The sequence below is a fragment of the Lepisosteus oculatus genome, chromosome 11 (assembly GCF_040954835.1).
Source record: "Lepisosteus oculatus isolate fLepOcu1 chromosome 11, fLepOcu1.hap2, whole genome shotgun sequence".
NCBI lineage: Eukaryota > Metazoa > Chordata > Actinopteri > Semionotiformes > Lepisosteidae > Lepisosteus > Lepisosteus oculatus.
Window position 1 is genome coordinate 23797428 of NC_090706.1, and position 17132 is coordinate 23814559.

Consider the following 17132-nt stretch of genomic DNA (forward strand, 5'->3'; position numbering starts at 1 on the left):
CCCTACGTGGAGCCTCCATTTTCTCAAAACTAGATCTACGGGGGGCTTATAATTTAATCAGGATCCGTGAAGGGGATGAGTGGAAGACGGCCTTTATGACCACGCACGGCCACTATGAATATCAGGTGATGCCTTTTGGACTCGCTAATGCCCCGGCAGTCTTCCAATCCTTCATAAATGACATCTTTAGGGACATTATTGGAAAATTTGTCTTGGTATACTTGGATGACATCCTCATTTTTTCCACCGACCCTCAGGAACATGTCCATCACGTCCAGGAGGTCTTGTCCAGACTCATCGACAACCAGCTCTACGCCAAGCTTGAGAAATGCATTTTTCATGCTTCTAAGATTCACTTTCTGGGCTACATTATTTCTCCTCTTGGAGTCGAGATGGACTCAGCCAAGGTGGCAGCTATCAATGATTGGCCTGTGCCACGTAATTTGAAGCAAATCCAACGCTTTCTAGGTTTTGCCAACTTCTACAGGCGATTCATCCGGAACTTTAGCTCCGTGGTGGCGCCCATTACGGCTCTGACCCGCAACCGTCCTAGTCGGGGTAAATGGAATCCGGAGGCTAACCAGGCATTCCTGCGCTTGAAACGTCTCTTCAGCTCCGCTCCTCTCCTACGGCATCCGGATCCCTCCCGGCCTTTCATTGTTGAAGTTGACGCCTCTGCCCATGGGGTTGGTGCAGTCCTCTCCCAGCGCCTCGAAGAGGATCGCCTCCCTCATCCATGTGCTTTCTTTTCCAAGAAGCTCTCTCCTGCTGAGGTTAACTATGATGTGGGCAATCGGGAACTCCTAGCTATCAAGCTGGCCCTCGAGGAATGGAGACACTGGCTGGAGGGGGCTCAGCACCCCTTTGTCATTATCACGGACCATAAGAATCTGTCCTATATTCAATCTGCCAAGCGCCTCAACTTGCGTCAGGCCCGTTGGTCACTTTTCTTTTCTCGTTTCAATTTTGTTATCACTTACACTCCTGGCTCCAAGAATGGGAGGGCTGATGCACTCTCTCGGCTCCATGACCCCCCAGACCTGGACGACGCACCTGAACCAATCATCTCTCCTAACAGAATCGTGGCAGCGATTCATTGCTCCATTGAAGATCAGGTCAGGCGTGCCCTCAACGGAACTACAGTTCCTCTGTGCTGCCCCCCGGATAAGCTTTTCGTCCCGAACAACTTACGTTCTGCGGTTTTGCAGTGGGGACATGATTCCCGGTTTGCCAGCCACCCGGGATGCAGACGCACTCTGGACCTCCTCACCAGGGACTTTTGGTGGCCTTCCATGCGATCTGATGCAGCAGAGTACGTCCGGGCTTGCCCGGTCTGTGCCAGGAGCAAGACTCCGCGCTCTAGGAAGGCTGGCCTCCTTCACCCCCTTCCAATCCCACACCGCCCTTGGTCCCACATAGCTGTTGACTTCATTACGGACCTTCCTAACAGTCAGGGTCATACGGTAATCATGGTGGTCTCCGATCGTTTTTCCAAAGCAGCCCATTTTGTCCCCCTCCCAGCATTGCCCACAGCCCAGGAAATGGCATCTTTGTTTGTACAACAGGTCTTTAGGATACATGGGTTGCCTGATGACGTTGTCTGGGACAGGGGACCTCAATTTATTTCGGCCTTTTGGAAGGCTTTCTGTCAAACTCTAGGGACTCATGTATCTTTGACTTCTGGTTATCATCCTGAGGCCAATGGTCAGGTGGAAAGGACCAATCAAAGCCTCCTGACCTTTTTGAGAGCCTTCACCTCCAGCTCACAGGATGATTGGTCATCACTACTTCCCTGGGCAGAATATGCCCACAATTCTCTTACCTCCTCCTCCACAGGTCTCTCTCCCTTCCTTTGTTCTTTAGGTTATCAGCCCACTCTCATCCCTGTCACACCTCCACTCACGGCAGTGCCGTCCGTGCAACAATATATTGCCAAACTGCGAAGGACCTGGAAAATGGCGAGGACAGCTCTTATTAAGTCAACCCAGCGCCACGCCAAATTCGCCAACCGACACCGCAGACCAGCCCCTCGTTTTCGCAAAGGACAGTTTGTTTGGTTATCTACACGGAACCTACCTATACATCAGCCTTCCAAAAAGCTTGGGCCTAGATATATTGGTCCCTTCCGGATTCGTTCCCGGATCACCCCGGTTACCTTCCGCCTTGCTCTCCCCCCTACCCTCAGAATCCACCCCTCATTTCATGCCTCCCTCCTGAAACTTGTTTACCGCTCGCCCCTTGCGGCTCCCCAACATTGCCCGCCACCTCCTCGTCGCATTCAGGGGCGCCCGGCTTATACGGTCCACAAGATCATTGACTCCAGATGGAACCGCGGTACCCTTCAGTATTTAGTCGACTGGGAGGGTTTTGGTGCCGAGGAGAGATCTTGGGTTCCAGAGAAGGATATTTTGGACCCTACACTAATCAGTGACTTTCACAGGGACTATCCCAATCGGCCGTCTCGGGCGTCGGGAGCCGCCCGTGAAGGGGGGGGTACTGTCACGACCACCAGCCAGGTGAGATCAACACGTAAGCGAGCCAATCAGCACCAGCAGCGGATTACTACTAACAAGCGCCGCCGCACGAGTTAACACACCTGCAATTGCTCTACCGTGCGGCACGGCGGGTTATTTATACCATTCGTACCTGATTCCCGTTGCTCGGTATTGAGTTCTCTACTTGTTGCTCAGCCTAGCGTTCTTACCCCTCTTTTGCCTTCCTGGAATTCTGCCTGCACCTTTTGCCTTCGGACTTCGGATCTCGTCTCGCCCCTTGGATTGTATGCTATCATTGCCTGTTTTGGATTTGACCCTGTAGCTCTCTTTTCGACTACGATTCTGTCTCACGTTTTGGATTGTTCGCCACCAGTGCCTTTACCGGATCTCGACTTACCTTCGCCTTCGGACTACGACTCAGCTCCTGGATTTGCTCGGTACGTTTACTTACCTCCCTGCGACTCCTGCATCTGCATCGGATCCTTTTCACCTCTACAGAGCAGCGTTACAGTCGAAGCCTTTTTCCTGGTCAAGGCTCACTCATCATAGGCATGTTTTGGCCCTCGGCCTCCAGTGAGTTGGAGGTTCCAGCAGATGGATCGCCTCAACCAAATGCCGGCATGTTGGCATTAGCCACCACCACACTAGTGGTGTAACCACACCAGCACATTCCACACTAGTGACACAGCTGCAGACTCCAGGGAGCAGGTCACGTGCACAAAGATGTAATCCAGGTGACTGCACACTCTCTTAGAATTTCTCCAAGCTGTCATTTGGGCAGCACCGCTGAAAGCTGTCTGCCAGGGAAAATTGCTTGAGCAAGTAAATTGCTTTGCCCAATTCTCTCGGTTGGGGTTGAAATCACTGCTGCCTGTGCCACCTGGCTGTTTGTCATGCAGTAGCTGACCAGGTCTACAAACATTTCCCACATTCTGAGGACTCAGTTGGAGCATAGACGTTAATCGCTCTTAACTTTTGCCCTCTCCCATCGATGTCCACAACCAGGATCCGGCCCTGCACTATAGAGAAGGTGGTGATCAGTTTCATATGCCAATGTCTCAGGAGGATTCCAACTCCAGAAGATTGTACTCCTCCTACACTCCAGCATGGCTCTCTGCAGTCTTTCAAGAATGTAAACTTGTCGCTTTCATCCCCCAGGTGGACTTCCTGTAAGAAACATATTGAGAATGGCAGGGAGGACAAGTAGTGAAAAACTGCCTTTCTTTTCACTTGGTCTCTTAGCCCTCTGCCATTAGTAGACATGAATGCAAATTTCACTGGCATGATGGATTTTTAAGTTTAGCCAGGTCTGCTTATACCTTATCTGGACAGGAGTTATACATTAAACACTTGGTCTTGCCTTAAATGTAACTCCTGTCATTTGGAGACAGGAGTGGGGGGACACCGGGCTCTCTCCTGGTCATGGTGGGGAGTAGAAAAGAAGATCCCTGGCCAGGCTTGTTCCTTCCTCCATTTCACTCTCATAGGGTGTCCTGCAGTCCTCCTTTTCTGTGTAAAGCAGATTTGTGGCCACTTTTTTGGGAAGACTATTCTCCCCTAATCTCCTCCTGCAGAATCTCAAACCTATACTCCTTCAGGGAGTGTAAACCCCGAATAAAGCTCCACAAGCGAAACGTTGTATTTTGTTTTTTCTCTTTTCACCATGGAATAAACCTGTTCCTTTGCAGCCTACGCAACTACCCACCTGAACTACTACAGTATATTTACACAGAAGTAATATATACAATGTGTTTATATTTTGTTTCCATCTGCTTTCCCTGATTCACCTCTCTCTCTAGTTCCTGCTCCTCTCCCTATCTTCTTTACATCTGAGGAGGACTTCACTGCCAAGTCACTCTGTATTTTACATTTAGGTTTTATCAGCATGAAATAAACCCTTTTTCATCTGCAGCCCACACACTGACAAAGCTTCCTGCTAATACATTGTATGTAATACTGATCTGTGAATGGCAACTTCTTTGATAAATTTGTCTGAAATTTGGGCTCTTCAAAAAGGGTAGTTATTTTCAGGTTTGATTAAGACTTACTGTATAAAACAGCACAGGAATACCGTGCTTGGTCATGAGCAAGAGCAAGGGAATATGAAAAGAAGAAATAAAAGAAATATGTTTTATTATAATATTGAGTGCAAAAGGCAAGGTGCAAGAAAAAAAGGCAAGAGTGGTTAACATCTCAGGCTGAGCTCAAATGTCATACTTTGGTATGGTATTCAATGTGTTCTTTGACTCCAGGGGCATAATGTATGGCTCCTTCTTTTTAAAGGAACCTGACTCAGTTTGATGGCAATACATTCTCTGTCCTTTCTCATTTCTCTTTCACATTTGTTCTTAAAACAGTAGCAAATGGCTCAAAGATCTGCAATACACGAAAATCTATATTACCAGAGGGAGGCAGCTCAGAGTGACAAGCAAAAGTGGTAAGAAATTCCCTGTGTTCTCTGTTGCAGATTGATTCAATCATCAATTTTACAGCAGGTTCAAGTTACTTACTCTCAAGAGATCAAACAATAGACACCTAATCTGTGCTCTGCTTCTCAATAAGTATGGTAGAAAAAAAGCACCAAAGCTGGAGCTGGCCAGGTGAGTACATGAGTTATAAAGTGGTTTGCCTCTAAAGCTTGAAAAGGTTAATGGCTATAAGCAAAAAGGAAAGAAACCAGACTGAATAGCAGTTAAAACACAACTGACATAGGAAAAAGTGCTGTAGGTCTTTAATAATGTTTAAGGACTTTAAACACTTCACAGTAATGTCCTACTTAAACAAAATATAACACACTAGTCTACAAAACAGACATATCAACTCAAGTATTCTTTTTACAACAATGTTCAATTGAAAATTTTCCCCAAGTCTTGCCTACAGTCAAAATGATTTGCTTGGTATTATTTACTGCAAATCAAGCATATATATATTACAAAGCATGCAGGATTTAGAACCCATTCTATCAAAATGCGATGAATGGAGGTTATCAGGTCTGGATCCAAATGAAGGTCGAGTTTAATGGAACTCACCAAGCATAATACTAAAGAGCAATGTTTTTACACATGTGAAAACATGTAATGCATGAAAAGGCTGTTCATCAAAGTTGTAGAACACATCCTCGAAGTCCAAAGTCATCCATTAGTCCAATGAACATTTTTCTGAGAACTGGAGAGTTGCATCTGAGGACTGGAAGCAGAAGGTTTGAATAAAGAGGACCTGTGACACATTCTAGGGTGATGTTCACAGATCTTAATCATCCACCTGAAATTATATATTTGTTAGACCCATTTGGACTTCTCACAGTTGGAAGAATACTTAATAAACAAAACCTTCTACAAATCTTTTCCCCATCTTTTGTGAGCTGTAAACCTCCCTTGAAAGGATCTAGCCCATTGAAACTAACACATTTTTCATACAGTTATACCAAGTCACCTGAAAACACTCCTAACAAGCAAGCTGCCTACTTCAATGGTAGGTGCACGGGCCATCAGGAATAGTAGCCAGCTGGCTTTAAAAATTCCAGAATGTGTAGTGTTAGATCATTCCAGTCTAGAAGGCTCTGAAGAAATCTGTTTTTTACACAAGGTGTAGCAGTTTGCATACTTCCAGTAGCATCATACACTGCCTATTGCCAACCACAAGAGGTCAGTAGATAAATACAAACATGTGCACCAACACAGTATCTCTTCTGCATTGCCAGGCAGCCAGTGCTGTTCCATCCTATATCTGTTGCTTTTTTTTTGTCAGCCAGCCTGCCTCCCAAAATGCTCAAAGTCAAAACCATCAAAACAGACATGCTGTCATGGTCACAGCCACCCACCCACGCAACAACTTGTTTCGGCTTTAAGTGATGCCTGCTGTCTTGGCAGAACAAACCAGGAGAAACACATAGTGAAATCCCCAGAAGAGCTTCATGCAGTGTTTGGGAAGGCTTTCTGTTTCAGCAGGCGCACGAGCAATACCACCCTGTGGCATTAAATCCCTGCCGCACTTGTGACAAGCAGATTATACAAAAATACAAAAAGCCTCTCATTGATGGCTGTAGTAATTCAAGGAAACTGCCTATATTGATCTTTGCATTTGCAGTAATAGTTATTAGCTGCAGATAAGATTTGTAGGGCAGAGCAAGTCAATTACCGTTCATAGAATAAGAGGAAGATACTTACGGGATTAAGGATGTTGCTTTGTGCTACAATGAAATGTGGTGTATGCCTTTCAAAACAGATTTAAATATGTTAATTATCACATGAATATGCTACAAAACCATGAATGTCAGCCTAGAAATACTTGAAATTTGACTGGTTGTGTTGTGTTTGATCAAGATCAGACTTAAAATTAAATTTGTTACGTTCAAAAATCAAAAAGGGTTCAGGATTCCTCCCACACATTAATCATGTATCTCTCAGTAAATCCACTTGACCTTTCTTCAGTCCCTTTTATAAGGAACTACAAACTGTTTACTAGGATACACTTTTTGTATGCTGTTAATCTCAGAACAGCAGTAAAAACAAACTCAGGATACTGTGGGCAGAACTGAAAGCCATAGGTTAAAAAAAATGTGATTCTTGAGTATGAAACAATTTCCTTGTACAACTTCTGCAGAAGGGCAGCCAAAAATATCTTGAGGAGCTTCTTGATGTATATGGAATGTATAACTATGTATATAACTATACAGTCATGAGCACCTCACAATAATTGTTGTGCTTGACTTATACACGTAGGATAACTTGTAAATATGAGATTGTATGATTGTATCCAGGATGGCGCATGTTTGTGATGTAAGTGCTGGAATACTTTTTCAGTTTCAGGACAGAGGAATTCAGCAATAGGAAAAGAATTAGACAAAGACAGAGACAACAGCAAGACCAAGACACTTGTACACAGAAAGCACTGCTTTATTGACTGCGTTTGTCAACCACGCCAAAGATTGCTAAGAATATTACGCAACAGCCCACGCCCTCTGTGACAGGTGGGAACAGTGGTGGATGCAGCCATTTTAAGGCAACACAAACAGCATGCAGATACAGTCACATAAAACACCTTCTTGTACATCATATTGCTTTAAAGATTGCTTAACATGGAAAATGTACAAAAAAGGAAAAAATAGGTTTCTGCACTAATGAAAAATACATTTTTTGTTTTTCCTACAAAGAAGATTCTAATACAAGAAAATAAATATCGCAAAAAAAGCCAAAAATAATTTAAAATAGCTCTTCTTTTTATATATCTTCAATATTTTTCTCTTTGCTATTAACAAATGGCACAACATTCTTTGAACAAAGAATACAGAAGGAAAAAACTCCTGTAACATTCATATTATCGAATCAATAACTGATGTAGAGCAGTAATGTTTCAGGATTTGTACACAGCAACAAAAACGTGAACTTGCTTAAAGGACAAATAAGACATTCAGCAGGAAGCAGGAATTAGTTGACAGAAAGGGGTTTTGTTTTACACAGAGCCAAGATCGATAAGCTTTTTAACAAAGCATTTCTTATTTTATCTGACTGCTTTCATGTTCCTAAGGTTGATTGTTTTTGTTGCAGACTGCTCTAAATATTTTTTAAAGTGAGTTGAGGACTGTAAAACTTCACAAAACTTCCAATGTCAGGATGCGAAATAATATGGTGGCTGTATTTGAAGATGCTGCAGAGTGGCAATGTGTGTGTGCCTGCTACATAAAACCAAACGGTGTCATTATTTTCTGTTCTCCAAGAGTTTTTGTTGTCAGGATGATGAAAAACAACAAAGTGGCTCATCCTCATTTAGAGGAAATCTGTTCAGTGCTGCTTAAAGCTGATTTGTTTCAGCATGCAAATTAGGTGAGAGTAATTACGAACAAATACAAAGAGAGACAGCAATTTTTTGAACACCTACAATTATTGCCCTAGGTAATAGTGACATTCAAAAGTTTAACACACACATTTCTGGGATTGTTGTTGTTGTTTTTTTCTTGGAAACTGCATATTTTAAAGTCTGGACCTAAAAATGGAATCATTACCTAAAGGAAAAAGGAAGATCAGAAATTCAACTTTTATCTGGTGATTGTTCTTTAAAACTGTGACATTGTAGCAAAAATAAATGCTCTTTATCAAGATATTGTCTCTAGTAAAACAGTGATGGCTCCTCATTTTTGCAAGTAATCTTATAAGCCTAGGAATGTAGAACAAAGCGACACTGTCAATATTGCCAATTTTTAAAATCTTTTTCTAAGGTCCTGCAGTGCAGAATTGTCTGCCTGCCTTTAGACTCAATTTCCAAGGAATTAAAATAGACTCTCTGGAATCTGTTAGTTACAAGTTAGCTTATGAAATTAATTTTAATCTTTCTTGTTTGACTTGAGTAACATAATTCCCTATTTGTACTACACAGTTATCCAACACAAAAAAACAGGTCTTCAGTATTCATGCCCTTTTCATTAAAAAAAAATATTATGCTTGCTGCTGCTGTGAACGTTCCCAAATAGAAAATGCAAAAATGAGAGGAGCCACTTTTTTATTGGCAGTTTATTCAGTGTAATGCAGCAGCTATCTCACACCAACACTACCAGTGTAACTCTTCATTTCTTTTGCTTGAACACTGTAAAACCTTTAAGTGAGTGACATGATTTCCTTGAAGCAGTGTTTTCTCAGCACACGCCATAAAATGCTTTTTATTAAAGAAAAAATGTTACTCTGAATTGTGCTGTTCAACTGTTCAAATTCCTCTTTGTGTCAGGTGCACAACAAGTCTGTGTTTAAACGGATATTCTCAACCAACAATACAGGGTGGTTAAGCTAATCTGCAGGAACTATTGTGCATACATTGTTTACTTTAGCTGCAAAAACACTGGACAGCAATGGAACATTATGTACTAACAGTGCAATACAGCCCTCAAGTTCTAGACAGAATGAAAATAGAATGAATACAGAACATGTGGTTGTCATTATTTGTCCTTTAAGTCTGTTTCTTTGATCCTCCTGTGCTAAAACGAATAAGGACTCAGGATGCAGAACACAGAAGCTAGAAGCAGTGGTTTGTGGGGTTTGTGTGGTAATTATACTTCAATTTTTTTATTTAACTGAAGTACACTGAAGCAAGCTCCGGTAAAGATGCAGTCGATCTAATTATAATTGAGCATTCTATAATATTTACTGTAGCTAAAGCTTACAAAAAAAGCCTACAAAGCCTTTTACAGAAAACTGGTTGCTAGTACTGTACTATACATTATCATTGGTGCATACAAAAACCAGGAGTCAGTCTTTGACTACAGCCTCGAATCAATCCCTAACGGATCAGAGCAGCTAACACAGCAGAAGAAATCCTTTGAAATGTTGTTTAGCATTAAAGCACAACAACATCAGCAACAAAAAACAAATCAGAACAGTCCTCGATGTTACTGAAAAGCACTGTAAAAGGACATTCTTTCTTGGTTATTCCAATGAAACGTATGGAACACATTCTGTAAAAAATTCTAAACATCCTTAGAATGCCATTCAGTTTCCTTAGCTTTTATAGCTGAGGCACCAGCAACACATCTTTCCCAATTCTCCTACAACAGTAAACAGTACAGGAAGAATGCTGTTTACACACTGCTACCTATCATGTAGGATACAAGTGTTTGTAGTTGAACACTAGCTTTAAATAACTGTAAAATAACTGAACAGTATTGAACATTGAACCAGGTTTACCTTTAATTGTCTTTGCAAGACGAAACAATAGCAGGTTGAAGATGGACTGCAGCTAGCTAGTTGGATTTCTTGTCCACAAATATATTGTTTCGGTAAGGTATATTTCACAACGCATGGCCTGCTCCAGAAGAGAAAGTAACCAAATGCTTTAATGATTGTAACCATCTTCAGTCACAGTCTGAATAAAGTTCAAAACTCCCTAAAATTAAAATCCAGATTGCCACACAAAAAGGGTGTCACATCTGAACAGGGAGGAAAAAACCTTGTTAATACAATACAGTTTTCCAAGAGGAATTTCTGGTGCTTAGGCCATAAATTAAATTTACCTCTATTAGCAGAAGGGTCACACAGGTAGCAGCATTTGGCTATTTTGCCTGATACTGGAAATAAGCCATTTTGCTCTCTAAATCAAGTCTCCATAGCTAAACACCGTTGGTGAACCAGTGACGGATTGTAAGCCAGTGGTATTATGGTGAATGTCTGAGAATCTCCTCAAACACCCCGCCTGCAATTCAACTATAAATTATTTGTCAGTATCCACTAGCCTTGCATTAATATCATATCCTTTCACCAAAAACATAAAATACGATGTGCCACATTTTCATACTGTTCTTTGGCATTTATAAAATAAAAAAACAGCTTCTTAAGTTACTGAGGAAAAAAAACTCAGCAGTAGTCAGGTTTCAAACAGTGTAGTCTTTCGATAACGCCACAGAATAAGTATACATATACATATGTATATATATATTGCTAACCCCTGAGTAAATACTGTGGACCACTGTTATTAAATAGAAAATACAATGCTGTTAATTCATTTCAGAAAAACAAAACACAAAAACGTCAGCATTCTGGGCTAAGATGCTTACTATGTGATTGGTTATGCCAGAGACCATTCACATCTGCCAGAATAGGGCTCCATTCATTATAGGAGAGGGTATTAAAAAATTGTAAGGCCTAATAATTTATTTCTTTGCTCACAGTAGGGACAGTAGGTAAGCCAAAATGCCTAAAATGGGATTCAAATGAGTACATGTAAAAATACATGGTCTGAGCACAAGAGCTCTGCTTAACATCGAGGTTAAAGTTTGTTGTGATATCAATTCTGGTAGTCTGAACAGAACATGTCCCTGCTTGGGGTGACTTGGCTGTATATAATGGATTGATAGATTCAGAAGGTGCTAAGATGCTTTACTATACAGATTTCAATGCATTGTTTCATTTTCTCTCGAAATGTCTTTTCATGTTTAGCTTGTTTTACAATTTTTTAAGGGCATTAAAAAGGCACATGGTTGCAAAATCTAATGTTGTATTACACTCTCTTGTTTGCAATATTTAAAAGGACAACAGGGACCCTGACAATGAAAAACTGTACTATGAATAGAGCCCTACAAGGCAGAGAAGAGTTGGAAAGGTTCTGTGAAGTGACCTGTCAGAACGCGGTGGCTGGTGAACAAGGACATTGGAAGATTTTAAAAAGGAGGACTTTGCTTGGTTGGAGGAGCTGAATTGACCCCCATTAACCAATTGTGCTTTATTAAACTCCCTTTAAAAAATAATTCTCAGCATTCACTTCGTGTTAAGACATTCATTACAAAATGAAATACTCCAAATAAACTCCAACCAAACACATCTTAGGTTCAGGTTATGGGAGGCTTCCTCCTGAACCAGCTTTTAATGCCACGAAATATCTTGAGCCTGCACACGCAGTTAATACTGGCAATTACAGCCACTGGGAGGCTAAAAGACGTATACTTTAGTGGATACTTTAACTTCCCAGCGGATAACAGAAAAGTAACATGCGTATTCATCTGGATATTTTAGAAAACTTGAAGACTTTTTTGATGCAAAGCATTATTTTTCACTAATGATGTGACTAATTGATTGGTAGCTCCATTTTGACAGGAAAAAGCTAGAAATAAACTAAAAAGGCAATCTGTAACTTGAAAAGATACGGATTTGGTTTGGAAAAAAATCCATAAACAGACAATGAAACGAACAAAGAAAACAGCCATGGCAGTTGTTACTGGGATCAAATTTTGTTTCCACACTGTCAGGTTTAGTCGCTGTTGCTGTTTTGCTTGTCCTTCCTTAAGTGGCCAGCACACTTCTCCTAACCAGCTCCTCGCTTCCGGGATGAAGTTGACCGAGGTGAATCTTTCCCCCGCTGGAGTGAGTATCGGAGTCGCTCAGCTCAGCATCCGAATAATAGCCATCAGTCTCCGTGTCGAACAGTAAACTGTCCTTCCCTGCATCCTCTGTCTCCTTTCCCAGTTCCAGGCTCCCAGCTTTTGATTTGGACTTACCCTGTTTCGGCAATCGGAACCGGACAACAGCTTTGGGGCCGCTCCCCGCCTCAGGCACTTTGGCAGGACAGCTGGCCTCCTGGGTCAGCACCGGCTGGCTGGCCCAGGGCCCTCTCTCCTCTGAAATGTGGCAAGAGTCCATTTTGGAAATGGGAGGCTGAGGAGATCCTGTGCCAGGGTCCTGCTTGGTCTCACTGTTCCTCCTTGAGGGGTAGTGGTGATGTTGTTGGTGGAAAGCCTTGGAGAACTTGGACTTCTCTGCTCTTTTCAAGATATTCCCGTTCTTCTCCTCCGACAGGCCCTGGTTCGCTTTGCTGTTCTTAGCTGCTGATACAGTGCTGGAGCAGGAGGAGGAGTTGTGGGTACTGCCATTGGTCTTGTGACTCTTAGCTCTGGGCTTGGCCCTGGACTTCCTCCCCAGCTGGGGTGTCTTCCAGGTGGACTTCATGGAGTGGTCCATCATGAGGCTGAGCAGGCTCTCCTCTCCCTGCAGCAACTGGTCTGACAGCAGGCTGCCCGTCTTCTCCTGGTGGGGCCCGTGCAACGACCACTGGCTCAGCATATCGTCTGCGGTGATCTGCACAGACTGCGCCAACCAGCTGTCGAAGAGAGTCCCGTCAATAGGGAACGTCTTGGGTAAATCTAAAACAAAGGGAAAACGTGAGCACAGCCTCAAGCCTGGAGCATCTTCCAGTGATTGTAATGCACTTCTGATGTTCAGAAAGAATTAACATTTACGTCTTGACTGACCCCCGCAGGTGGGATTTCTCTCCTTCCCCCTGCCGTGTAGCTCAAAGTCTTTTGGCAACATTTTGGCTTCACTGTTTGTTTCTTCTACCTCTTGAGCAGAAAATCAAAATACACTAAAAACATTAAACAACGAGATGCATGTCAAAACCATCACACAGATTTATAGCTGTCATGAGAGTTTTCTATTTTTAATGCTGATGATTTTTGATTCTAATAATTTCAGATACAAGACGTGCTGTAAATGGAAAACACTAAATTCACTGTACATTATGACAAGTAAATCCAATTTATTTTAGAAGTGATCTGACATCTATATTTCTTTTCTCCCGGCATTCGGAAGTTGTTGAATGCTGGCAAAAGGCTACAGTACGAAGTGCCTTGATTTCTCTTGCACTGTCTCAGTCTCAAGTTAAATAGGGAACATGCAACAGACAGGCAGGCACAAGATCTGAGCCTGCTCTATCTGTTTTGATAAACTGCACTTTTATGATTGGCAATTCCCTTTTATGCACAAAATATTTCTGAAGAGTAAAGCTGGTGATAACTTCATTATCCACTTCAGTCCACACAAGGCACTGAGGATTTTTTTTATTCTTCAAAAAGCAATGTTCTGTTTTGAGTGCCCATGCTTACAAAAATGTTCAGGGAGATAATTTCACACACCCACACACACGCCAACAAGCAGATTTTAATATACAGCACTTATTTCCTTTTTACTGGCAGTGCCACTGAAAAATTAAACTACAATTTTTTCATTTGACCATTTTGGGTATTACTATAGGTTATTATAATTATTATGTACAGTCGTATCATTAACACAGCTCTCCAGCCAAGAGGTAAAATATAAGCAGAAAATTAAAGCTTGACTACTTCATGAGTCCAAGGTACCTAATGTGATTTAGAACCTGCTTGAGATGCTGTTTTAATAACAGTAATTAACAAATTCAGGAACAATCCCTATCTCCTCTGACCTAAAATAACACCAAAAAAGGGAAGGAATAACCTTTATAAATTTCCTATCAGTGATACTGAGCGAACATAAAAAAGGTTTGTAATGGCTGAAAAGAGGGAAGGGGTTATGGGGGTTAAATGAAAATCTGTACCTGATACTAAACTCTCATCACTGGCATATTAAATATGGAAACCTGACATACCTAAAAAAAACATCTGTCAAGGTACAGAAAGATCTGTGCCTGCGTTAACAGACACGATGTTCCAAAGCCCTTGTGAGTCCAGTGCTCCTCGCGCTATTAAGAAGTATTCTGCTGTCGTCAGGCCTCATGGTGAGCTCTTTCCATGACGCAGCAGAACGCCTGCTTTTGGCAGACACAGCGGGTGTGCCGATGGGCACAGGCTGAGCTTCTCAACCTGCTCTCTGGTACTGCCTGCACAGCATATTTATATTTCTCAACGCAGTATGGGCAAATTCACACGACACATCAGGGTCTGGAATGTCATTCTTGGGGAACTGCCAAGTCGTCTCATTTTTGTTTGTGTAAACCGAACAGACTCTTGGATTGTTCTCAGGTATAGGCTGTAACCCTGACAACCCTAGTAGAGAGATCTGTGCAAACTGAATACCAGCTTAACAAGAAAAGACAAGTCTGAATCTGCATTTTTCCAATTCACCTGTAGTGACAGGAAAAAAACACTTGACACACAGTATTAACAGAATATTCTGGAGCTATTGTTATTACATCTGATTGCACAGATGATGAAAAGAAAACAGAATAGTGTATGCAGTATATCATTCAACAACATCTGCATTCATACACTTGCTATTAAGAAGTCTAAATCTGGCTTTGACTAAACTTTTATATTAGAAAGACAATTTTGAGAAGAAAAGCTTCATAACAAATTCATATGTCTGAGAATGAAAATATATATTTTTTCTTTTTTCAAAGGTGCCTCCCTGTCTAATTGCTAATTGGTCTTGAAATTTCTGGCTCATAGCAACACTCTCCTAGGGTCAGAGTCTGTCAGGAGCTTTGACACTTAACTTTGCTCTGATATGATTAAAGTCAGAGAGTAGGGTAGAGTGGCATAACCTCTTTTCAGCCCTATCTAAAGAGATCTCCAAAAATGCCAATACTAAGCAATCACCCAAAGTCATGTCAAAACGGACCACTCAATAAAAGGCCTTTAAAACAAACAGCTAGCTGAAAGGAGTCAGTTAGCTGCTATATACTGTATGTAAATCTTTCACACATACAGACACCATGTGTTAGGTCATCTTAGACTGGACTATTGTCTAGATCATTTATCTACTGGATTACTTATAAATTACTTATTGTCTACTCTCTGTCCCATTATCCTCAATATTATAAATAAATCCATGAGCACTGGCATTGTACCAACATTTCTCAAAACTGCTGCAATTACCCCCCTGCCAAAAAGGCCTAACATGACTCTGGACAATCTAAACAATTTTTGCCCCATCTCCAACTTACCCTTTCTTGCAAAACATCTAGAATATGCTGTCACATTTCAGTTTCATAACCATCTCATGCCAAATAACCTTTTCAACCCCCTCCAATCTGGCTTCTGTCAACTTCACAGAACAGAAACTGCCCTGGTCAAAGTTACTAACAACCTTCTAATAGCTTCTGATTCTGATTCTCTTTCGATACTCACCCTTCTTGATCTCAGTGCTTCTTTTGACACTGTTGACCATGATATCTTACTTTCTTGTCTTGAGACTGTGTTAGGAGTTTCTGACACTGTTCTCAGATGGTTGAAGTCTTACCTCACTGATCGCTGTCACTTTGTCTCTCTTAATGGGTATAGGTCTGAAATTGGTCTTGTTAAGTCTGGTGTTCCTCAGGGCACAAAACTGGGCCCCTTGCTTTTCAGCATTTACATGTTTCCACTTGGTCAGCTTTTAAGCTCGCACGGCCTCAGCTATCATTTCTATGCTGATGATTCTCAAAATCTACATCCATACCAAACCAGACACTGATGTGGCTGTCTCTATTATATCTAATTGCATCTCTGACATAAAAACAAAATGTCCTTCATCTTAACTGTGACAAGACTGAAGTCATGCTTATTGGCATCCTCCAGCAATTTTGTAAAGCCAGTCCTGTAACCCTATCTGTAGATGGCTCTGTACTTGAGCTTCAGTCTAAAATTGAAAAACCTTGGGGTGATATTCGATTCTGGCTTAACATTCGACCCACATGTGCAGTATATTGTCAAAACATCTTTTTATCACCTCAGAAATATGCCCTATGCTATCACTTACTGTGGCTGAAAAGCTAATCAACACATTTGTGTTCTCCCGAACTGACTACTATAATGCTCTACTTGCTGGGGTATCTAAATCTACTCTGAACAAACTGCAGTATGTCCAAAATTCGGCAGCCAGAATCCTGAGTCCGGAGTCCTTGCATTAGATTCCTGTCAAGTTTCATATCTCACTCTGCATGGCTTGGCACCTCAGTACCCGTCTGAACTATTATCGCCCTACTTCCCACCTCGCAACCTTCGCTCTTCTAATTCTAGTCTCCTGTTCCCCAAGCCCGTCTACATTCTATGGGTGACAGGGCCTTCTTCTGTAATGCCCCAAAGTTCTGGAACTCCTCCCCAAGGATATCAGAGAGTCACCTTCTCTAAACTCCTTCAAATCCAGACTCAAAACCTTCTTTAGAAGAGCCTTTACTTAATTGGTTCCATTCTTTACCCCTCTGCTCCTACTACACTTAGTACCACCATCCACGGTCTCCTCTGTGTATTGGAATTGTGTTTTATCTTGTTTATTTTTTTTATTCATTGTTGTCATTCTGTAAAGCGCTTTGAGAAGCCAACTTTAAAGGCGCTATATAAAATAAAGTTTATTATTATTCTTATGAAATGTCTAAGGGATAAACAGGAACAGCAGAAATGATCAAGGCCTCTTAATAAACTAAAAACAG

The 17132-nt window shown here is 41.8% G+C and overlaps 1 protein-coding gene across 3 annotated transcripts in view; it reads right to left on the reverse strand.

Moving 5' to 3' along the window:
* Positions 1 to 7369: 7369 nt before the first annotated feature.
* jade2 (jade family PHD finger 2) overlaps positions 7370 to 17132 on the reverse strand; it is a 71734-nt gene continuing 61971 nt past the window's right edge. For 2 of the 3 annotated variants that reach the window (XM_015349484.2, XM_015349483.2), the window contains exon 13: positions 7370 to 13110. In XM_015349484.2, the coding sequence (XP_015204970.2) occupies positions 12254 to 13110 (857 nt within the window). In that variant the 3' untranslated portion in view covers positions 7370 to 12253. The remainder of the gene's footprint in view (positions 13111 to 17132) is intronic. The other variant, XM_015349485.2, reaches the window with a different exon arrangement.